Below are 19113 nucleotides of genomic sequence, written 5' to 3'. Positions count from 1 at the left end.
TTAAAACAAGTAAGAAAGCTCTAGTCGAGACTGCTCGACTACGAGATCCCCTGAACCCTTCGAGCAATATTTTGAGAATTTATTTGTTGAATAATTTAATATCTAGACGTACGATCTTAATGAAACTTTCAGAACGGTATCATAATGTTCATATGTATGTATGTATATACCAAGCACAAGTCTCTAGTATTTGAAATACGCATTTTACAAATATGAGGGTGGCGGGTAAATTTTGACAAAAATTATAATAAAATTTGGAGACTCTAGCTTTAAAGATGTAGGAGATATAATTTTATAACTGATTTTCGAAAAGGTTTTTTTTATCGATAATAAAATATCGGGAGTAGTTATCGATTTTTAGTGATAAAGTCTCTAGCTTTTATATCTTCTGAAATCGACGCGTTCAAACATACGGACGGACGGACAGGGCCAAATCGACTCAGCTCGTCGCCCTGATCCAGAATATATATACTTTGTAGGGTCTGCCACGCCTCCTTCTGCCTGTTACATACTTTGTAACAAAACCATTATACCCTGATTTTGCCATTTTCAATTTTTCTGGGTATAAATCTATATATGTATAAACAATATCGAACCAATAAAATATTCACATAAGGAGAGAGAAAATAATAACAATAAAGAACGTTGTAGTCGGGCGTCACCGACTGCGGAATACTCATTCACATCCCATCAGCAATTTAGTAGCTAAGTTTTGCTCTAATACTGTAGAAAATTCTCGATTTTTATCGATTTCCCACGCTCCTCGTGGAACAAGCTAACGGTAACCTAACTGCTCCAAAAATGCGAAAATTACAGGGTATTTTTTGAGGTGTAACAATATTTTTTTTGGGAGGAGGTTACTATTAACTTAACTATCCAAATTTGAAGCTTTTAGCTCTTATACTTTAAGAGATATCAACTTTTGAGGCTTGCCGCACCCCCTATGGGCGGACATACATATATCCACTACAACTTTTTGGTCTTGGAAGTGATCTCCCGAGTATATGTATATACCAAATCTTCCGGTTCGATTTGTCACGCCCCTGGTGGGCGTAGACAAAGAAGTTCTTCATAAGTCTCTATAGAAGCATAACATTAGCTCATGTGCAACACTTGAACGTTCTAGCTTAAAAACTCTAGGCGATACAGTTTGATCCGATTTCTCACGCCCCCCAAATGGACGTAAATATGTCCATTGAAATACATACATTGTACGATTTGTTCGATACTAGGATGAGGGAGCGGCTTATCAATTATTTCATTTAAGAGCCGATTGCTGTGTATTTAAAATTCTTCGAGAGACCCCAGCCCAGGCAATCAAAACTGATTACGAGCGCCGCTTGTAGAGTAGTTTGAAAGCTGCTTCCATGAGGCGAGGTACGAGTAGAGCCGCACTTCCAGCGATAGCCACGCATAATTATAAATAAAATATACACACACAACATACATACATACATATGCACATATGTACTATATATGACGACAATCGAAATATGGATTTCAGACTGCGACGCACTGTTTTCGTTAGCGTATTCGTGGCTAGCTTCTGCTGCACAATGTGCCTCACCGTCCATGAGGCTCTCGATCAGTTCCATATTGAGCCATCGCGGGATAATTTGCGCGAGGGCGACTCATACAATGTGACCTGCTGGTCGGACACTCTGGCCGCCCTCGACAAACTGTGCGGCGCCGGGGGAGCTCAGCGATTGTATATGCAGGCGAGCCGATCGAATCTGACGGTGAGCATCCTTAATGGCACGGCTATTTACCACGAGGTGCGATCGGCTCGGCCGAAGCACGGTCGTGCGTTTGGCTATGAGTGCCTGTGCGATGGCGCAGCGATAGTCTCCTCGTTCTTTCCGGTGGGCGTGCGATTGCAGGTCGACGACTTCAGCTGCCGATTCGAGGACGTCGAGTCTCCGGCGCCATTCAACTGCAGCTTCAGCAGGCCGACCAAGAGCGATGCGGTGGACGCCACGGCGAACTACACGCTGCAGCATGGCGATCGGACTGTCGCCTGCCAGCCGGCTGGTCCAGGCCTACGGATGCAGTGCATCGGCCGGCTGAACAATTTCCAAAGGGCATTCAACTTCACATTGAGACTGCACGATCGATTGGGTGAGCATTCGCAGCGATTCCAGCTGCGGCGCGAACAGATGATCGTGCTGGAGCGTCCGGGTGCCGATCTCAATGTGACGAGCCTAAACAGCTCATCGATCTGCCTGGAGTGGAGCGCCAAGCGGTCCACAAACCACATTGGCTACAAAATCAAGTGGTCGACGCTGCTGCTGAACGACAACATCAACAACAAAAGTATCCTGTGGTCAGATGTGAAGCAGGTGACAAACAGGGAGAGCGTCTGCCTCTACCGACTGCCCCATCCGTATGTGAACTATACGATTGAGCTGAAACGTCGCTACAACTATTCAGGAGCCCATTCAAGTCCCAGCTTTGTCTATAGCTTCTACACGCTTCCAGAGCGGCCGGCACGTCCACCGCGCGTCTGGCCAGGCAGCTACTACATCGATCCCAGGCGGCCGAACAAGCTGGACATTTACTGGCAGCCGTTGTCCCAACTGGAGCACAATGGCCCACAGTTCACCTACAACGTGACCGTACAAAGGTCCAGCGATCCGAGCCAAGTCATGTGAGTCAGCTCTTTAATTGCCTTGAATTAACGCTAGCTTTATCGCTAGCTCCAGCACTGTTGGAGTTTCGCTTCACTTCGCTTCACATCACTTCACTTTACTGATTGTGCATTGCATCTGGAACTCTGTGGGTTAATCCCTCTGACGCATCTTCAGACACTTTGGAGATTGTGCGATGAAGGCTCATCAATAATAATGGGATTCGCTTCAATTGTAAATGGTCTATTAATCGATTAGTCATTAGTCAGTCAATCTTTCATTCAGTCAGTCGCTCAATCACCATTTCAATTAGTTAGTCTGCCAGTGAGTCAATAGATCAATTAGTCAGTTCCTCAATCAGTTGGTAGTTCAATTAGTCAAGCATTTCATCAATCAGTCAATCACTCAATCAATTGATTGGTCATTCAATCATTCAATCAGTTAATTGATCAATCAGTCCATCATTCAGTATGTCAGTTTTTCAATCAGTTCGACAATCATTCACCATACCATTTACCATGTTAAGCTGAAGCTGAAAATGTAATTCCCTATAATCGTTATCAGCTTACTTCTCTATTGTAATACCGAAAACGTGGTACATTTGTGCCTTTGTACGTATTTCGTAGAATTTTGAGTTCATTATACAAAATTAATGCCATAATCACTTAAATGGAAATGTGGTGATCGCATTTAAATATGTACACTCGGATACATACATACAAATGTATACCCTAAACAGTTGGCAAGCCCGATGCGAAAATACCCTGAAAATCCGATATCGATTTGCCTTTTTTGCTAGTGACATCTGTTAGTCGACTTATCCACTTAGTTTTGGCATAAGCACTAACCACTGTGGTTAGTGGTATAAGCTATTTAAAGTCCAAGGTTTAAATTCCATTAATAGACTTATCGATTAATCTATTTCTGAATTTATCGAAGGTATACAAACATGATCATCCATTGAATATACCATGTATTCCCTTTGTAATGAATTAACCTTCGATTCATCCATTGAGCGAATAATCTTCATGCAGATATACACATATATACACTTATCGATCATTCAAGTTATCGATTTGCATAACTTATTTTCTTTCTCTTCTTCGACTTTTTGTTGACAGTCCTGCCAAAGTGGCCGTCGGTACGAATAGAGCCGTTATCACCGATCTGAAGCTGAACACCGATAACTTTACGATAGTCGTGCGCAGTCAGAACTCGTTGGGCAGCTCGGTTCAGAGCAGTTGGATACGAATACCGTGGCTGAACGCGCCGGAGCGAGCGCGGCGCGTGCCCAAAAAGTTGAACATGTTCGGGGTGATGGGGGCTAGGGAGAAGCAGGAGCAGCTCACCTGGGATCCCCCGGAGGAACAGGCGCTGCTGCGAGGCTACACGGTCTGCTGGTGCAGCTGGAACACAACGGACCGCAGCCACTGTGAGTTCGCTGAGGTGAAGCCCTGCAGCCAGTGCCAATACGAGCCGCCGGCTGGCCTGCTCGTCGGCTCCTGGGCCGTTTCGGCCAATTACGATGGCCGCGATGCGCTTGGCAGTGGCGGCATGAGCTGGCTGGAACCGAACCAATTGTCACCGATGGCGCCGGTCGTCCACTCGGATCATATGCACAATATACAGGGCATCATTGCGCTCATCATACTCGGCAGCTTCCTATATTTCTTTGTGCGCAAGGTGCGCCATATGTCCAACATTAAAGTGGATCTGCCAGAGGGTCTGCAGAGTGTGGCGCCGGCGCTGGAGCTTTCGCTTCTAGCCACCACAGATATGCAGCAGGAGGTGCTGCAGCGGGAGCAGCGAGAGGAGCAGCACGAACAGCAGAGAAGTTTGGACGCCAGCATTCATTATCCGCCGGTGCTCTATGGAAATTTTCGACCTCCAGACATACTGGTGCCCGCTCAGCCACTGGACTATGTGAGCATATCAAATCGAGCTGCGGATCTGACCAATCCCTCGGGCTACATTTCCATGCAGCCCACACAGCTGGACAAAGTCACAGGCTATGTGAGCCTACCATGATGCATCTGGATCAAATCTCTTGCTCTCCCTTCTCTCTTTCAGTCTATATATATGTACATATATATATGTATGTATGTATGTATGTATGTTGAGGTCGGAGGCAACTCATATTCCATTACATCATTTAAAATTCGTTTATGTAACTCTTTTGATTAAGCAGAGAGATAAAGACAAATGCTGACTCGTTCACAAATATCGATAGGCAAATGCATGTGGCCTATCGATAACTGTGCTCGAGGCTGTATGTACATACATATGTATGTATGTATGCTAAATTAGATGTAAATATAAATCTTTCTATTCTTAAATATTAATGTGTATATGTCTAAGAATCGACTCCGAAACCTGAATTGTAATAATGCAATATTGAAAGATTACAAGAGTTCAACTCCGAATTTCGAAAATCGACCCTACTCCGAATTAAGTTATTTTATAAACTTTCCGATGCTTAAAGATTATGTACATATATAAAATTAAAAATGAGTATATCAAATATACATATATTATTTATAGAAATTTAAAAGATTTTTGTTGTTAATATTAAGAAATTTACTTCAAGTAAATATAATCTATAGTGTAAATAAGTGGACTCAAATATATGTATGTATGTATATATGATCTTTGTATATTATGTGTATATATCTGTATATGTGTACATATGTGTATGTATATAAATAAACTCAAATATATGATATGAACTCCGAATAGAGTGACATACTATTCTCATAATGAGTATTACTTGATCAAATTTTATTCGATTTCCCTAAATTTAAGCTTTACAATTATAATTTGAATTATATCTGAGAAGCCTCTCTCTCCACTTTAACCGAAAAAGTTGAAATTACTCCGAAAATAGTTCTTTCCTGAATTTAAATAAAATTTCAGCTTCAGTGTGTGTCTTAGTATAGCCCATTCCCCACCCAAAGCAAATGAATGCACTCCAAAAAACATGTATCAGATATATGAGGTATGTACATATGTACATCAAATCCATTTAATACAACAAAAATTTATAATAGTAAGTAAAAAAACAAAACCATTATAGAGTTAACCGTGGGTAAAGTTTAAAAAAAAAATCGCCTATTATATGCATATATACATAGGGATATATGCATACAGAGTATATATATATGTATATATAAATGTCGCTAGAGTTAGTTAATGATCAACATAAACACCGAAAAGTCAATGAATCCCATGGAGTCCCGCATCAAAGATGAGATGCATCGGCCTTGTGGCCATGCCATTTGTAGGACGCCGAGTAGATAAAGTTGTTCTCGACGCACTTGCGATCGGCCTCAGTGGGGCCGCGGGAGCCGTACGCATAGGGAATGGGCGGGATGCGCTCATGCTCGATCTTGTGCAGAATGGGCGTGAAGATGCGCCACGCCTCGCGCAGCTCGTCGGAGCGCACGAAATGCATCTGGGAGCCGCAGAAGACGTCCAGAATGAGACGCTCGTAGGCGTCCGGCAGCACGGAATGTTTATAGCGATGCTCATAGGTTAGATCCAGTTCGGTCTCCTCAATGTCGAACGTAATGCCCGGACTCTTGGTCATCATCTTGAAGTAGAGCGCCTCGCCCGGCTGCACCCGTATCACCAGCTCGTTGCGCTTCGAGTTGCCCTCGAAGATGTCGCCGGGCACATCCTGATATTGGATGCGCACCTCGGCCTTGCGCTCGTTCAATGCCTTGCCGCAGCGCAGTATGAAGGGCACGCCCTGCCAGCGCTCGTTGTTGATCTGAATGACGGCCATGGCATAGGTGGGCGTGTTCGATGTCTTGCTCACGGTGGGATCATCCAGGTAGCCGCACTGCTCCTCCGCCGTGCTGCCATCGGGATTGCCCACATACTGGCCGAGTACCATGTCGCTCAGCTCCAATGGCTTGATGCACTTCAGCACCTTGACCTTCTCATCGCGAATGTCGTCCGGATGGCAGCTGCATGGCTTCTCCATGGCCACCAGCGATAGGATCTGGAGCAGATGATTCTGCATCACATCTCGTATGATGCCGAATTCGTCAAAGTAGCCGCCACGTCCCTGCGTACCGAAGGGCTCCTTGAACGTGATCAGGACGCAGGCGATATTCTCGCGATTCCATGTTGAGCTCAGAATCTTGTTGCCGAACCGTATGGTCATCAGATTTTGCACCATCTCCTTGCCCAAATAGTGATCGATGCGATACAGTTGCTCCTCCTCGAACAGGCCGGCCAGATGATCGCTCAGCGCCTTCGAGGTGACATCATCCCGCCCGAAGGGCTTCTCGACGATCACCCGATTCCAGCCGCTAACGAAAGATCAATGCAGACCTTAGGCACGATCCACTTAAGGATTAACGATAAATGATTCACTCACCCCTTGGACATGCAGTAGTGCTTGATGTGGAATGTCACCTGGTTGTAGACTGTGGGCGGCAGTGCCAAGTAGAAGATGCGATTCGCATTAAGTCGATTCTCGATCGATTCCAGGTGCTGCTTGAGCAACTGGTAGCCCCGGGCGTCATCGTATGGTCCGAAAACATAGTTATTCAAGCGCCAGAATTCATGATATTTCAATTGTTCATGCGGTTGCACCTGTCAAAGGCAGAGAAGTCGAATTCCATTAAATTGAGAACCGCATAGAAGAGCACAGCAAACAATTTGAGCAAATATTGTTCTCGAAAACTTGAAAGCTTTGCTTGAGAATCGCATAGAAGCGAGAGAGCAACTATAGAGCCAATTTCTATACTCGTTCACGGTGTGAAAGGGAGAGAGTATATGGTGAATCTGTCCGACATATTCCCGGATTGTAGAGTTTCTGCTAGACAGAGAACTTAAGGGCTTCCAACTTTACCTTCATATACGGTTCACATAGACTCTTCAATTGGTCTATTGTCATCTTGGAGCGGGCATAGCCACAAATTTTTGTAGGCTTCGGGAGCAGATCGTCCCGATATAGCCACCATAGTGTTGGATATATCTTCTTCTTAGCCAGATCGCCCTGTAAATGCAGGTGTTTATAGCAGTTTTCCTTCATTGTGATCAATTATGCTCCTCTGAACGAAGATCTCTTACCGATGCACCAAACACCACAAAAGTGTGTGGAATTTGACCGTCAAAGTGTGTGCCCTCGCATATCATAGTTGAGCACTTCAGAGTATTGATGATGCGATCCAAGGTGCCCGAGGGCTCTGAGCATTTGCACTCTAGGCAAAACGAAAGAAACGATAGTTTTATAAAATATATTTCTGGAATGGAAATTCTAGGACTCCTTTAACTGTATGTAACTGTATCTCTAATCTAAGGATCGGCAGAGCCGCGCGTAACGTTCGATCCGATGACCGGAGACGTAATAAATAAAATCTGTCAAATGCTCTTAGCTTGACTTTCAAACGCTGACTATATCTTAGTCCCCAGCTCATTCATACCTGTATGCCAGATAAGTGCATATTACTAGAGAGGGGTTATGTACACATATACATATGTATGTCTGTGCCTGTGTGCGTGTGTTTGTGATCTATAGGGCAATAACAGCTGAAAGTCAGAGACGGCAATCGATTGGTCATGCACTCGCAAGGCATTTCCACTAGACTATCTATTTTCTTATGGAGTCAAATAGCATAGAAGGTAGATATATAGACATACATATATATAGAATACAAGATTATAGAGTTAATTTACAAATTATATATGTATATTTATATGTGTATATCTTTGTAACTACCTTTCTTCCGAGCTTTTGCAAGCACGTTTCTTGACTAGGTCATATTTAATTATACATACATATATGTATGTAATAGAGAGATATAGTTTACTTTATTATCATATATAATAAAGATATGATATATAAAGTTATATTTGACTAACTTAAAAACGTGCTTGCAAAAGTTTACATATATACATTAGTCAAAATTTGAGTTAGATTAGATTTAGATCGTTCCAGCTCAATCTTTTAAATTAAACTCTAATACAGTTATATTTTGAATAATCAACATATATATTTATCAGTTAAATACAAATAAATGAGTAAGCTTATATACATACATATATTATGGTAAATTTTGCAGTTTAAATTCTTTTTTCTCATAGCGTGCATTCACTGTAGTTGCAATGCTGATATAGCAAAAAGGAATGCGAACGCAGCAAATCACGCAATAAACAAGAAGAAACTACTTGTTTTGTTTTTCAATTATTGTATTTCTTTAACTGTTTTTTAACTGACTTCTCATATTTGTGTGCGTGTGTGTGTGTGTACTTTTTTTTTTTTGACGCCTACAAGATGATTCAGCATCGTGTTTAGCATTGCTTTTGACAAGGCATTGAAATACATTTTGAAAGGCTTTTTATGCACGCACACACACACACACAAACACAGCAACACACGCGCACACCGACACGCGCACACGCACAGACATCGTGAGGTATGTAAACCATTCATACATGTGTAATTATTTACGTGTACATTTTCAATGTCATTAACATTGGCTAATTCTCAATGCCAATGCACGCTCTCTAATTCGCTCTCCTCCTCTCTCACACTCGCTCTCTGCTGCTCAACTTTAACGTGAAAAGGTTAACATTTAGTGCATTAATCTTGAAGTGAATGCAAATAGCGAAAACAGATTGGAGAATGAGGTAAAGTGATTGGAAATGCGATAAGCCGACGGCAAAGCTTTGTAGGTGACCCTTTTACCTAAAGAACACAATTTGAAGGGCATTCTTTTGCGCGCGCTCTTCGTCGCCGTATCTCTGCGTCACCGTCTCTCTGTCTCTCTCTCCCTCACTTCTGATACACGGCTCATAGCGCGCCACCTGTTGCGTTTCCCAACACCAACACCAGAGACATTCACCATCCCCCAACTCCCTTCGTGCAATCTCTAACTGTTGCATTCATTGAGCTTTCGTGCATATCGTATGCGTAAATCGTAAATCGTAAATCGTTAATGAACTTACCCATGTCTATTTTTCGTTGTGTATGTGTGCTAACTGTTATTTATTTACTTAATTCTCACTGACAGTCTTTTTTGATGCCAATTTTTGAAGCCAACTTTGCTAATGATTTCCTTGCGGCAATTAATCACACTCTTGGCCAATAATTTGAATAAAGGTCAAGTGCAGAAGATATTATGATTTTTGCTGCGGATGGCAACACACACGCACACTCACACAGGCGCACACACACACACACACACACGGCTGCACTTGCACGCAAGCGCAACGTGAACAAAGCTTTTGTTTAATCGTCTTTTCCTCTTTATTTATTTTATTGTGGTATGCAAGCTTGGTAGTTTGGCAAGAAGGTTTAGTTTTTTGTGCCTCTTGGTTTTCAGTGAGCCCTCAAATATTAACGATATGTAGCTTGAGACGATCGCTGCGCGAATGCGCCAAAGCAAATGTGCAAAGCGAACATAAGGGGAACGCCAACAAGCAGCAACAGCAAGCGCACGCTACATATTATGTGTAAAATAACAACAATAAAGAGAGTGAGTGAGTGCGAGAGAGTGAGAGTTGAGAGAGCTTGTGATATTTTCAGCTTGAACGTGGTCAATGTGCCGGGCTCTCTGTTGTGCATAGGCACACACAAACGCATACAACTCTTGCTCATAACAGGCGTTGCCAGTGTTGAGCAACAACAACAACAACGAGAAATGCGCTTAAAAAGTTTGTAAACTGCGCGCAATCCGCAGTGTCACGATTTCAATTAAATTTATATAGAGCCAGAAGCAATGTAAATATTAATATGTGCTTATACAATAAACATGCCATCAAAAAGCTCTTTTTGGCACACTTAATACATACAAAATAATTATCTTATATGTATGTACATACATATATTAGATAATAATGTATAAGGGACATGTAATAAATAATAATTTAAAAACATGTCTGATTAGATAAAAACTAAATTAATAAAAATAAAGGAAAATAAAATTTATGAAAGAATTGAACAAATTTACAATTAATATTTGAATTAAAAACAATGTATTTTAATTTTTCCCAGTTTCCCTGGAAACAGTTTTTATTTAGCCTTCGGTAATTTATAGTTCGCAATACAAACAGTTTTTGATGTTTTCGTTAGTAAAAATACCTAGTTAAAAGCCATTGCTCTTAGAACACTGTTCATTTTTATTTATTACCGTTCCACAAATTTTTCAAATCTTTCGGCGCATATAAATTGCCTAGCAGCTAGATTAAAATCATTTAGATTGGACAGACATATAGAATCATACCACCAACAGAGGATTTTTAAAGGTCTTCAATGATTCAGCCAGATAGAAGTATGTATGTGTGTGTGGTTAAGAGCTTATCAGTTGCCTCAACAGGTTGTCCAAAGCCGCAAATCCATTGACAGGTGAATGGAATCATCAAATAAAGCACTTAATAAATGTATTACACAAATAGTTTCAGATATATACAAATTTACATGTATATATATTTATTGATGCATATACAGTGAACACTCTATTGATGTCCCGCTACTTTTCAATCTCTCTCAACATATTTGTATGCAAAATAGAAAAAATTTCATTCGTTGAGAAAGACGAGGCAGTGTTCGTTCAAGAGAGCTTTCACTGTACATTGGTGTTTCTCTATATTTGTGTATAAATGCCAATAATCGAAATAGATCACTGTTTTATATTTACAATCGAACTAGAAATAAACGTTGAGAACATCATATAAAAAAATACAAACAATTAGTTTTTGCACGTGTTTTGTGTAGGATAACAGTCTAAAACAGCATCGAATATAAATATGTATATATATATTGCTACATACATATCTTCCATATATATATGTATTATGAATGTATGCATAGAACATGCAGTAAACACATATTACAATTTTATTGCATAATTATTTTTGCTGGTTGTTTTTTTTTTTGTTTTTGGTTTTTTTTTTTTTTTTGAAATTCGACATTCTTGTTGTGAGTGTGTTTGTCGTTTGTCCTAGTTGTTTGTAGGCATGTAGTGTGGACATTTCTGTTCGATCCGCTCATCATATTTACAATTCTTAACGTATCGATAAGCGCATCGATTGCGCTGATCGAGTGTGGAGCGCGGGTGATTGTTTGGACAAGTACCGTTACCAAACGTCTTCGGCTGTCAGTAAAAAAGCACAGAATGGAGAATCACACGATTTCTGCGCTCCTCAAATTCTTGTATCATTTCATCGATATCATTATCGATATCGTTCGATTTCGCCAACTGCAAATTCAGCAAATTAGCCAACACTCGAAATGCAAATGATAATAAATAAATAAAACACGCCTAAAAATCAAATTACCAAATTAAGCATGTCCGTTATTAAAAAGGCACCCATCAACGCATCCTCCGCATTGTCAACGACATCGACATTTAGCACATGAACGGGACGATTATCAACCGACTCCATCGATTCCATGTGCATCACAACCAAATCGTAAACACGCTCCTCCACCGTAATTATAATATCAAATTGTTCTTTGGTTTCTTGAAAGCGTTCGGGGCACTTTTTGATGCGACGATTGCGGTCGAGCATATGCAGCAGACCATTCTGCGTGTAACTGCAATAGCAAAATCGACCAGTTGAAAGTTGACCAATTGAAAATTGATTATGAATGATTCATAGGTACAAATTCGGGCTACTTACAATTCCTTGTCCTTGGCCTCTAGATCGCGATATATTTCCTCGTAGCTGGTACCAAATTCATAAACATTGGGTTTATCAAACGCGATGCCGGGCAGCTTAACCCGTTCACCGGTGCCGTAGGAGCGCACGTTGAAGCCCTTTTTGGCTAAGAAATTGTGCGCTTCCATGGAACGATTCATATTCGATGAACAGACGACAGCAACGGATAGCTTGCCCGGCGCAGTCATGTCTGTTTTGGCAGTGTATGGAATCGCGTTAAAAACCACTATAAAACACGACTTTCAGATTATCAACGGAATGACGATGGCCTTCGTCAATAATATTACAATGCGTGAGGTAAGGCGATAGACAGCGACCGACAAAATAAATAATGGCGGCCGGCCGATAAGCAACAGTGCTGCCCAACAAATTGATATTATTGACAGTGACACTGAGTGTGACCATATAATAAAAATATCATCTTCTTCAAAATTTCTGGCAACGACTGCTGACGGTTTTGACTGACTGTTAAAAAAGCGTTACAATTATGAATATGAAAGCCTATAAATTATTTACGTCCATTTGCAAATGATTTAATGTTAATCAACATTTTTATAGCATATAAATTGATACTTTAAGTATAGTAGAATATGTAGTTTCAGTTGCACAAATTTTATAGGCATAAATAGGAATGTGTATGTATGAACTATACATGTGATATGAATGTTTGGTATGCACGTTGAAGTAGACACAGAATGTTGTTATGTGGCAAGTTACGAGCAGCAAGCAGACGCCAAGCTCCCGGTAATGCAAAAGAGTGCACGCCCTGAGTCCCATCCAGATCCAGTCGGAACTCGAGGAATGTGGCTTAGCAAGTTGAAGCTGTTGCTGTTGTTTTTGCTGTGGTCGGTGGCACACCAACACGCGCTCGATTTGCCTATACCCTATACGCACACACACAGATGCAAATGCAGATGTGCAACATAGACAGAGCGCCGATCAGGTTCAGGTTATTTGCTTGCTGCACAGTGGATTCACATTTATATATTCGGGATGATACAAAATATATCATTTGCTGTTCCACAAGGACAATTAAATCTTAATGTTAATTAATACTATGTTTGAATTTGAATGAATTACCAGCTTTAAGTAAACATTCTCATTATTCTGGCTAATACATTGCTACCACTGTGCCGCGGTGTTGTTTGTTATTTTAGCGTCAGCCTTGTGTCCAGCGCGCTCGCTGACTCGTTGGCTCGCTCTATCTCTTCCCTACGCACACAAACTCGCGGCCGTGTGTATGCTTGTATGTGTGTTGCCTTGTTAACTGGTTATGCGAATAGTGGAAGCAGCAACATCAACATCAACAGCAGCAGTGGCAGCGGCAACGGCAGCAGCAGTAGCCCCTGCGGCTAGAACCAACGGCTGATGCCGACTGCGGTTCGGCTTCGTGTTCGGGAATAGTCGTTGATAGTCGTTGTTTGTCACTTGATCGCTCATCGTTCACTTGTCGCCCGCTCTATTCACACACACACACACACACGTATAGCCATAGCATGCACATGCACGCACCCATACATATGCATATATGTTGGGCAGCCTGTCTCTTCGCTTGACTCCGTTTTGTTTTGCTCGTGCTCGTCCAGTTGCTGCTTGTGCCTCAAGCTCGCCGCGTCGCGTTTTCGCTCCACGTTCTCTCGCGCTCACTCTCTCAGAAAAATGCCGCTGGTGAGGCACAGCCAGGCCTAGACCCGTCCCGTTCATCGATACACACACACGTAGCCAGCCAGCCAATTTTTCAATTAATTTCGGGTTACTCAAAATATTATTTAGCCATGGCTATGCAAATGTCACAGCCGCGCAACGGAAATTAAAGAAACAACAAAATCAAAGAACACAAAAAAAAAAAAAACAAAAAGCTTAAGAAAACAGAAAAACATAAATAAAAGGTAAACTTGTTTAACAACTCGCCAAAATGCATTACAGTGTTTACCATACATATACACACAAATATATACACATGTACATATGTACATATTATTTATTTGTTTTTTTTTTTTTCGGTGTTTTGTGCATGTGCCAAATTGCAAGGTAATCAAAATTTCGCCTCAAACCATCTGCGAAGTCAATGTAAAAAAAAACTAAATGAAATACAGCCGAAAGTACTTGGTCGAAGCTGGAATACTCTATCTGCTGTAGATATACGATATTCCACACATAGATGATGTGCAAGCTATAGTGGATTATAGGATACAAATTTGCTAAATCGAAGCTGAGAGATATACGATATTTAATAAACGATTTAATGTACTATATGCTGAATTTACGAACGTTTTTTGGCCTACCTGATTAAATAACTAAGCTGGGGGTGGATATATTATATGTTTATAATATATATATTTTAATATTGTCGGTACACGATATTCAATATATCCCATTCAATATACGATATTCAATACAGCATTCGGCTCGTGTAGAAGCAAATTAGGAAACTTACTAATGTAAACAAGATGCACAATGTAGGATTTTAATCCAACGATTCTAAATACGATATTCAAAGAAGTAATTGCGAAGACCTTAGATAGTAGGCCTCGAATCCTTAGAGAAAAGAATTCAACTCAAAACTGAAACTTGCAGTAATTGATTATACCAATAAATGATGTACCTAGAATACTATAGGCCTTCACCTACATACATATGTACATACCTATAAAATATTGAAAGGAAGAGACCATACGGTACACGCTATCCTATTGACAGAGCTATGTATATTCACTTTTATTTTCTACCTCTCTCTCTCTGGCCCTAAGAACTCGCCAGATAGACAAAGCAATTGATTTATGGTAAATGCCCTTTGCGAGAGCGTAAAAAGAGAATCAGCAAAAAAAAAAAATGTGCTTAATTAATACGAATTGTGGTTTCTACTTAATTATGCCAAGGATTTTGATCAAGAAATTTTGGGGCTGTCAAAAGAAACGTGATTTTATCAGAGTTTGGTTCTATCCGAAAGACAATATGTAAATGGAGCGGTTAAGGAACTTGACTCTACGTGTCTCTAGCCACTTAATTCTCATTTCTCTGGCGCAAACTGAGCGTGCGAATGTTTCTGCTTCTGCTTCTGGCATTCGTATCTGTATCTAAGTATCTGACTAGCTGGGTGTATCCAAGCTGTATCTGAGTGGCTCAGCTTTGGCCGTGGCATGATAAACAGCGCTGAAGAAAGCCATTAAAACGGTGCAGACCTAAATGAGTGGGGGAAATTGAAGAGCAGACAAGAGAACAGAACAGACAGAAGAGCCAGAAGAAGATAAGAGAGGAGATGAGCTGAGCAGTGAAGAAGGGGCCAACGAAATGCCGATCGTACACTTTATGGGGCCAGAATCAAGACTCGAGACTCCAGACTCCAGAGATTCAGCTAGAGAGGTAAATCTTGGGCAGCGGCTAAGAGTTTTGGGAAAGTTGTTTTCGGCACGATATATGTACATATATGTAGCATGTACCTGATGTTGTTTTGCTTCAAGAAGTTGAGATCTGCAGAGAGACAGAGAATAGAGAGGGATGAGTAAAAGAGAGACAGAGAGAGAGAAAGGACTGTTTCTTCTATTAAGCTTATTCTATACTATGACTATGGTAATTCCAGCTGACACACGGCCTCCATATATATAGTCCCAATGAATATCTTCCAATGCGAGTCCTGCTTCCAGACTTCACTATTTCCTTCACAAAACACAACATTTTCGGCGTAGTTTTAATCTATTATAGTCTCTACTTTGACTTCTCTGACAGTTTCTGCTAGGTCGATCTTTTACTCTCGGCACCTTTCGCAACAGAAGAAGAAGAACTCTGGAGTTCTTCTGAATATATTCTCAATGAAAATGAAAAGCCATAGCCAGACCACAGAGCATTTGTGTCAAATGAAAAATATTATTATGTTGTTCTTCATAATTATCATTATGATTATTTTTATCACTCTCGGAATTGTCGTTATTATTATTGTATTTAAAGTCATTATTATAAGTCATTATCATTATTTTGGGCTTATAGTACCGTCGTCGTGATTGTCATGAATTAGTATGCACTCATCGTTGTTCATTATTATTATCATTGTCATTATTAATATGCACAATTAATAATATCCTTATGTTGAAAGTTCCACCATGATATTAGTTTTCTTGTCTTAACTTTATCATCACAATCATGATTGTTATCATTATGTTTATTAATAATTTATTAATATTCTCTTCCTGATTTAAGTTCAGTTCAAGTTTTTACTATGATTTTGGCGTTCTCATCATCATAATCATCATTATTATCATTATCATTACTGTTATTACTATTATTATAATAAAAATATAATTTCAGTTGCATAGACTTCCCAGCGCACGGCATTCATTATGTGAACCATCCATGGAACATTGCGTTGCGGAGCAGACTTAGCCAGCCAGCAGCAGCAGCAGTAGCAGCAGCAGCAGGTGCCACTGGCAGCAAAGCATCATAGTCGAAGCGGAGGCAGAAGAAGCAGGCGCAAAGCAGGAGGGGGAGAGAGAGACAGAAGGCTCTCAGCTAGCTGGACAGGAAATGCTGAAGCACGCCTCAAATGCGAGCAGCGCCACAGCCGCGGCGCCTGTCAGCGGACAGCTGCTGCGTACTGCCAACAACAACAACAACAACAGCAACGGCAATGGCAATGGCAACGGTAACGGCAATGGCAACAGCAATGCCAACAACAGCAATTGCAATGGCAACAACAACAGCAACAACAACGGCGGCGGTAATCCACCCTCAGCGGCGGTGGCCGCGGCAACAGCAACCACCACCATTGCCACGAGCCCCGTGCCAAACGTAGCAGCAGCAGCAGCAGCCGCAGCAGCGGCGGCAGCGGCAGCGTCGGCGGCAGCAACTGCTGGTGCTTCCCCGACACCGGTGGCAGCTGCCGTGGCTAGCACGGCACGCAACATACACCTGCGGCCGCCACAGCCGCTGAACATATCCGCGCTGAATGCATCTAACTCTATGCTGAACGGCGGCGTCCGAAGTGTTGGAAATGCGTCGACGTTGCTCAATATTGCCACGCAGGCGCCTATGAAACCGCTGACGCCGCTCACGCCCAACGGCCATTGCAATGGCAACAGTCTGCATCATCACACCTACACGAATCAGCACATGTTGGCCAGCAGCAGCAGCAGCACGCATCAACAGCAGCAGCAGCAGCAGCAACAACAACCGCAACCACTACACCTGCCCCAGCATTCCTTCCTCAACAACAACAGCAATATGCATAATTATAGCCACTGCAACAATTTGGGCCTCAATCCAAATTCGATGCTGCAGACGACTGTAAAGCCAACCAAACATGGTCCAGGACCACGCGAAGTGTTGACCAGTTTGGGCTTGCTTTGTTTAGGTGAGTGGCAGCACTTTTCAGCTTAGTGGCAGCACTCAAAATATTTCAAACTGTCGATTTGCTGTGGCAGCATTGAGTAAATTTTGTCAGTCTATCATAGGCATTTGTTTAGTCAGTCTCATTCCGGCATAAAAAAAAAAAAAATTCTTAAATAATAACAACTTTGCCATCTTGCAGTTTTTAGTAATGGGTTCAAACGCAAAGCAGCCATCTAACGACGATGATTCAATGAACGAGACTTCTACATCAAAATTGTTCCTTATTTTCTTTTCAGTTTCATTGCTGTTGGCGCTGCTCTCACTAATCTTTCTGCTAAAGATCTCGCCGAACACACGCGAAGACACGGTGACACGCAGCATCAATGGCGACGACTTCATTATCGTATACGATGTGACTCTGGCACTGTGCGCCCTGTCGCTCTCTCTGAATCTCTGCTGTCTGCTGGTCTGTGCAATACAATTTCTCTTTGCGGTGAAGCTGCTGCGTTCGCCCATGTTCGATGGGCGCGACAACAAGTACTTGGAGAAGTCGAGTGCAAGCCGTACGTGCGCTGTGAGCGGATTCTTCATTTCCATACCTGTCTTTCTCACGGGCATCATACTGTACACCTTCAATCATTTTCACTCGACGCCGGCGATCATCACCAGCATTCTGATTGGCGTTGGCATCGTTTTCTGCGGCGGTGCGATGGTGCACAACGTGTTTGTATGGCAGAAGGAGAAGACGATCAGCTACCGTACGCCTCCTCTTAACATGTCGCTGAACTTGCCGTCAGCTCAGCCGTTCAACAGCAGCGCTTGTCCACCTGCGTTGCCGGTCTACGGGCAACAGAATCATTCCATGATGCATCCGACTTCAGTGACTCCCGTCTCTCCGAATCATTCACATGGCAGCTTCAATCCGTTGCTCAGCACCAACAACAACAATAATAATAATAATACTACTGGCGGCATTATCAACTCACCGTATCTCGTGCGTCCGGCTACAGCTACACCGCCAACTCCCAAGCCGATATCCATTGCGGCCAATGGCAGCTGCCTGATGGGACGCGAGGCTAGCGGATCGGTTAGTCCGGGAATTCCGCCAACACTGGACATGAGCAATATAACTATCTCGCTGCATGAGCTGTCGACACTGGTCTAAGCCCAGTGCCCCACTTCACAAAATACAGTTAGGCAAAATAAGGTTTAGCTATTAAGTTAAATTTAAACACACACACACATGCATATGCGTATGCATGTGCGTAGCTGTAGACGACATCCACCGTAAAGTGCTTAGCTTTAATGATGTCCCACTTGCCGCCCTGTTGCCGTTTATGTTTTAAACTGTTGTATATATTTGTATATTGTTAAAATGAATCTGAAATTTATATTTAATATATTTAAATACTGCGCTCAATTCAAGCGATTAACTCACTTCCTTCGTACATGCATCTATCGATATATCGATACTAAACTCAACCGACCA

The 19113-nt window shown here is 41.9% G+C and overlaps 4 protein-coding genes across 7 annotated transcripts; 2 read left to right on the top strand and 2 right to left on the bottom strand.

Moving 5' to 3' along the window:
• Positions 1-1375: 1375 nt before the first annotated feature.
• Positions 1376-5237, top strand: et (eye transformer). The gene is made up of 2 exons (XM_089264418.1): positions 1376-2647; positions 3749-5237. Exons 1-2 carry the CDS (start codon positions 1458-1460, stop codon positions 4653-4655), a joined length of 2097 nt encoding a protein of 698 aa, XP_089120544.1. The 5' UTR covers positions 1376-1457; the 3' UTR covers positions 4656-5237.
• A 379-nt stretch (positions 5238-5616) lies between these two features.
• Zw (glucose-6-phosphate 1-dehydrogenase Zw) lies at positions 5617-10038 on the bottom strand. The gene is made up of 5 exons (XM_030388461.2): positions 9588-10038; positions 7710-7840; positions 7489-7635; positions 7012-7229; positions 5617-6943 (listed from the first exon to the last, which is right to left on the bottom strand). Exons 1-5 carry the CDS (start codon positions 9589-9591, stop codon positions 5866-5868), a joined length of 1578 nt encoding a protein of 525 aa, XP_030244321.1. The 5' UTR covers positions 9592-10038; the 3' UTR covers positions 5617-5865.
• Positions 10039-11022: 984 nt separating this feature from the next.
• Positions 11023-12624, bottom strand: Ssu72 (Ssu72 CTD phosphatase). Its single transcript, XM_030390019.2, has 3 exons — positions 12264-12624; positions 11919-12177; positions 11023-11839 (listed from the first exon to the last, which is right to left on the bottom strand). Exons 1-3 carry the CDS (start codon positions 12488-12490, stop codon positions 11738-11740), a joined length of 588 nt encoding a protein of 195 aa, XP_030245879.1. The 5' UTR covers positions 12491-12624; the 3' UTR covers positions 11023-11737.
• A 1024-nt stretch (positions 12625-13648) lies between these two features.
• Positions 13649-19044, top strand: LOC115565053 (uncharacterized). Of its 4 annotated transcripts, none has more exons than XM_089263891.1 (3): positions 13649-14191; positions 16613-17646; positions 17921-19044. In XM_089263891.1, the coding sequence occupies exons 2-3, from the start codon at positions 16821-16823 to the stop codon at positions 18787-18789; spliced, it is 1695 nt and encodes a 564-aa protein (XP_089120017.1). In that variant the 5' UTR covers positions 13649-14191; positions 16613-16820; the 3' UTR covers positions 18790-19044. The 4 variants fall into 4 exon arrangements, with proteins under 4 accessions (XP_089120017.1, XP_030245878.1, XP_089120018.1 ...); XM_030390018.2 differs by having other exon boundaries at positions 16605-17646; XM_089263892.1 differs by lacking the exon at positions 13649-14191 and adding an exon at positions 14309-14333.
• Positions 19045-19113: the final 69 nt, after the last annotated feature.

This window comes from Drosophila navojoa, chromosome X (assembly GCF_054131105.1).
Source record: "Drosophila navojoa isolate 15081-1374.11 chromosome X, UAZ_NAV_1.0, whole genome shotgun sequence".
Lineage (NCBI taxonomy): Eukaryota > Metazoa > Arthropoda > Insecta > Diptera > Drosophilidae > Drosophila > Drosophila navojoa.
Note: the sequence above shows the minus strand (reverse complement) of the source record. Positions and strands in the feature narration are given on the sequence as shown.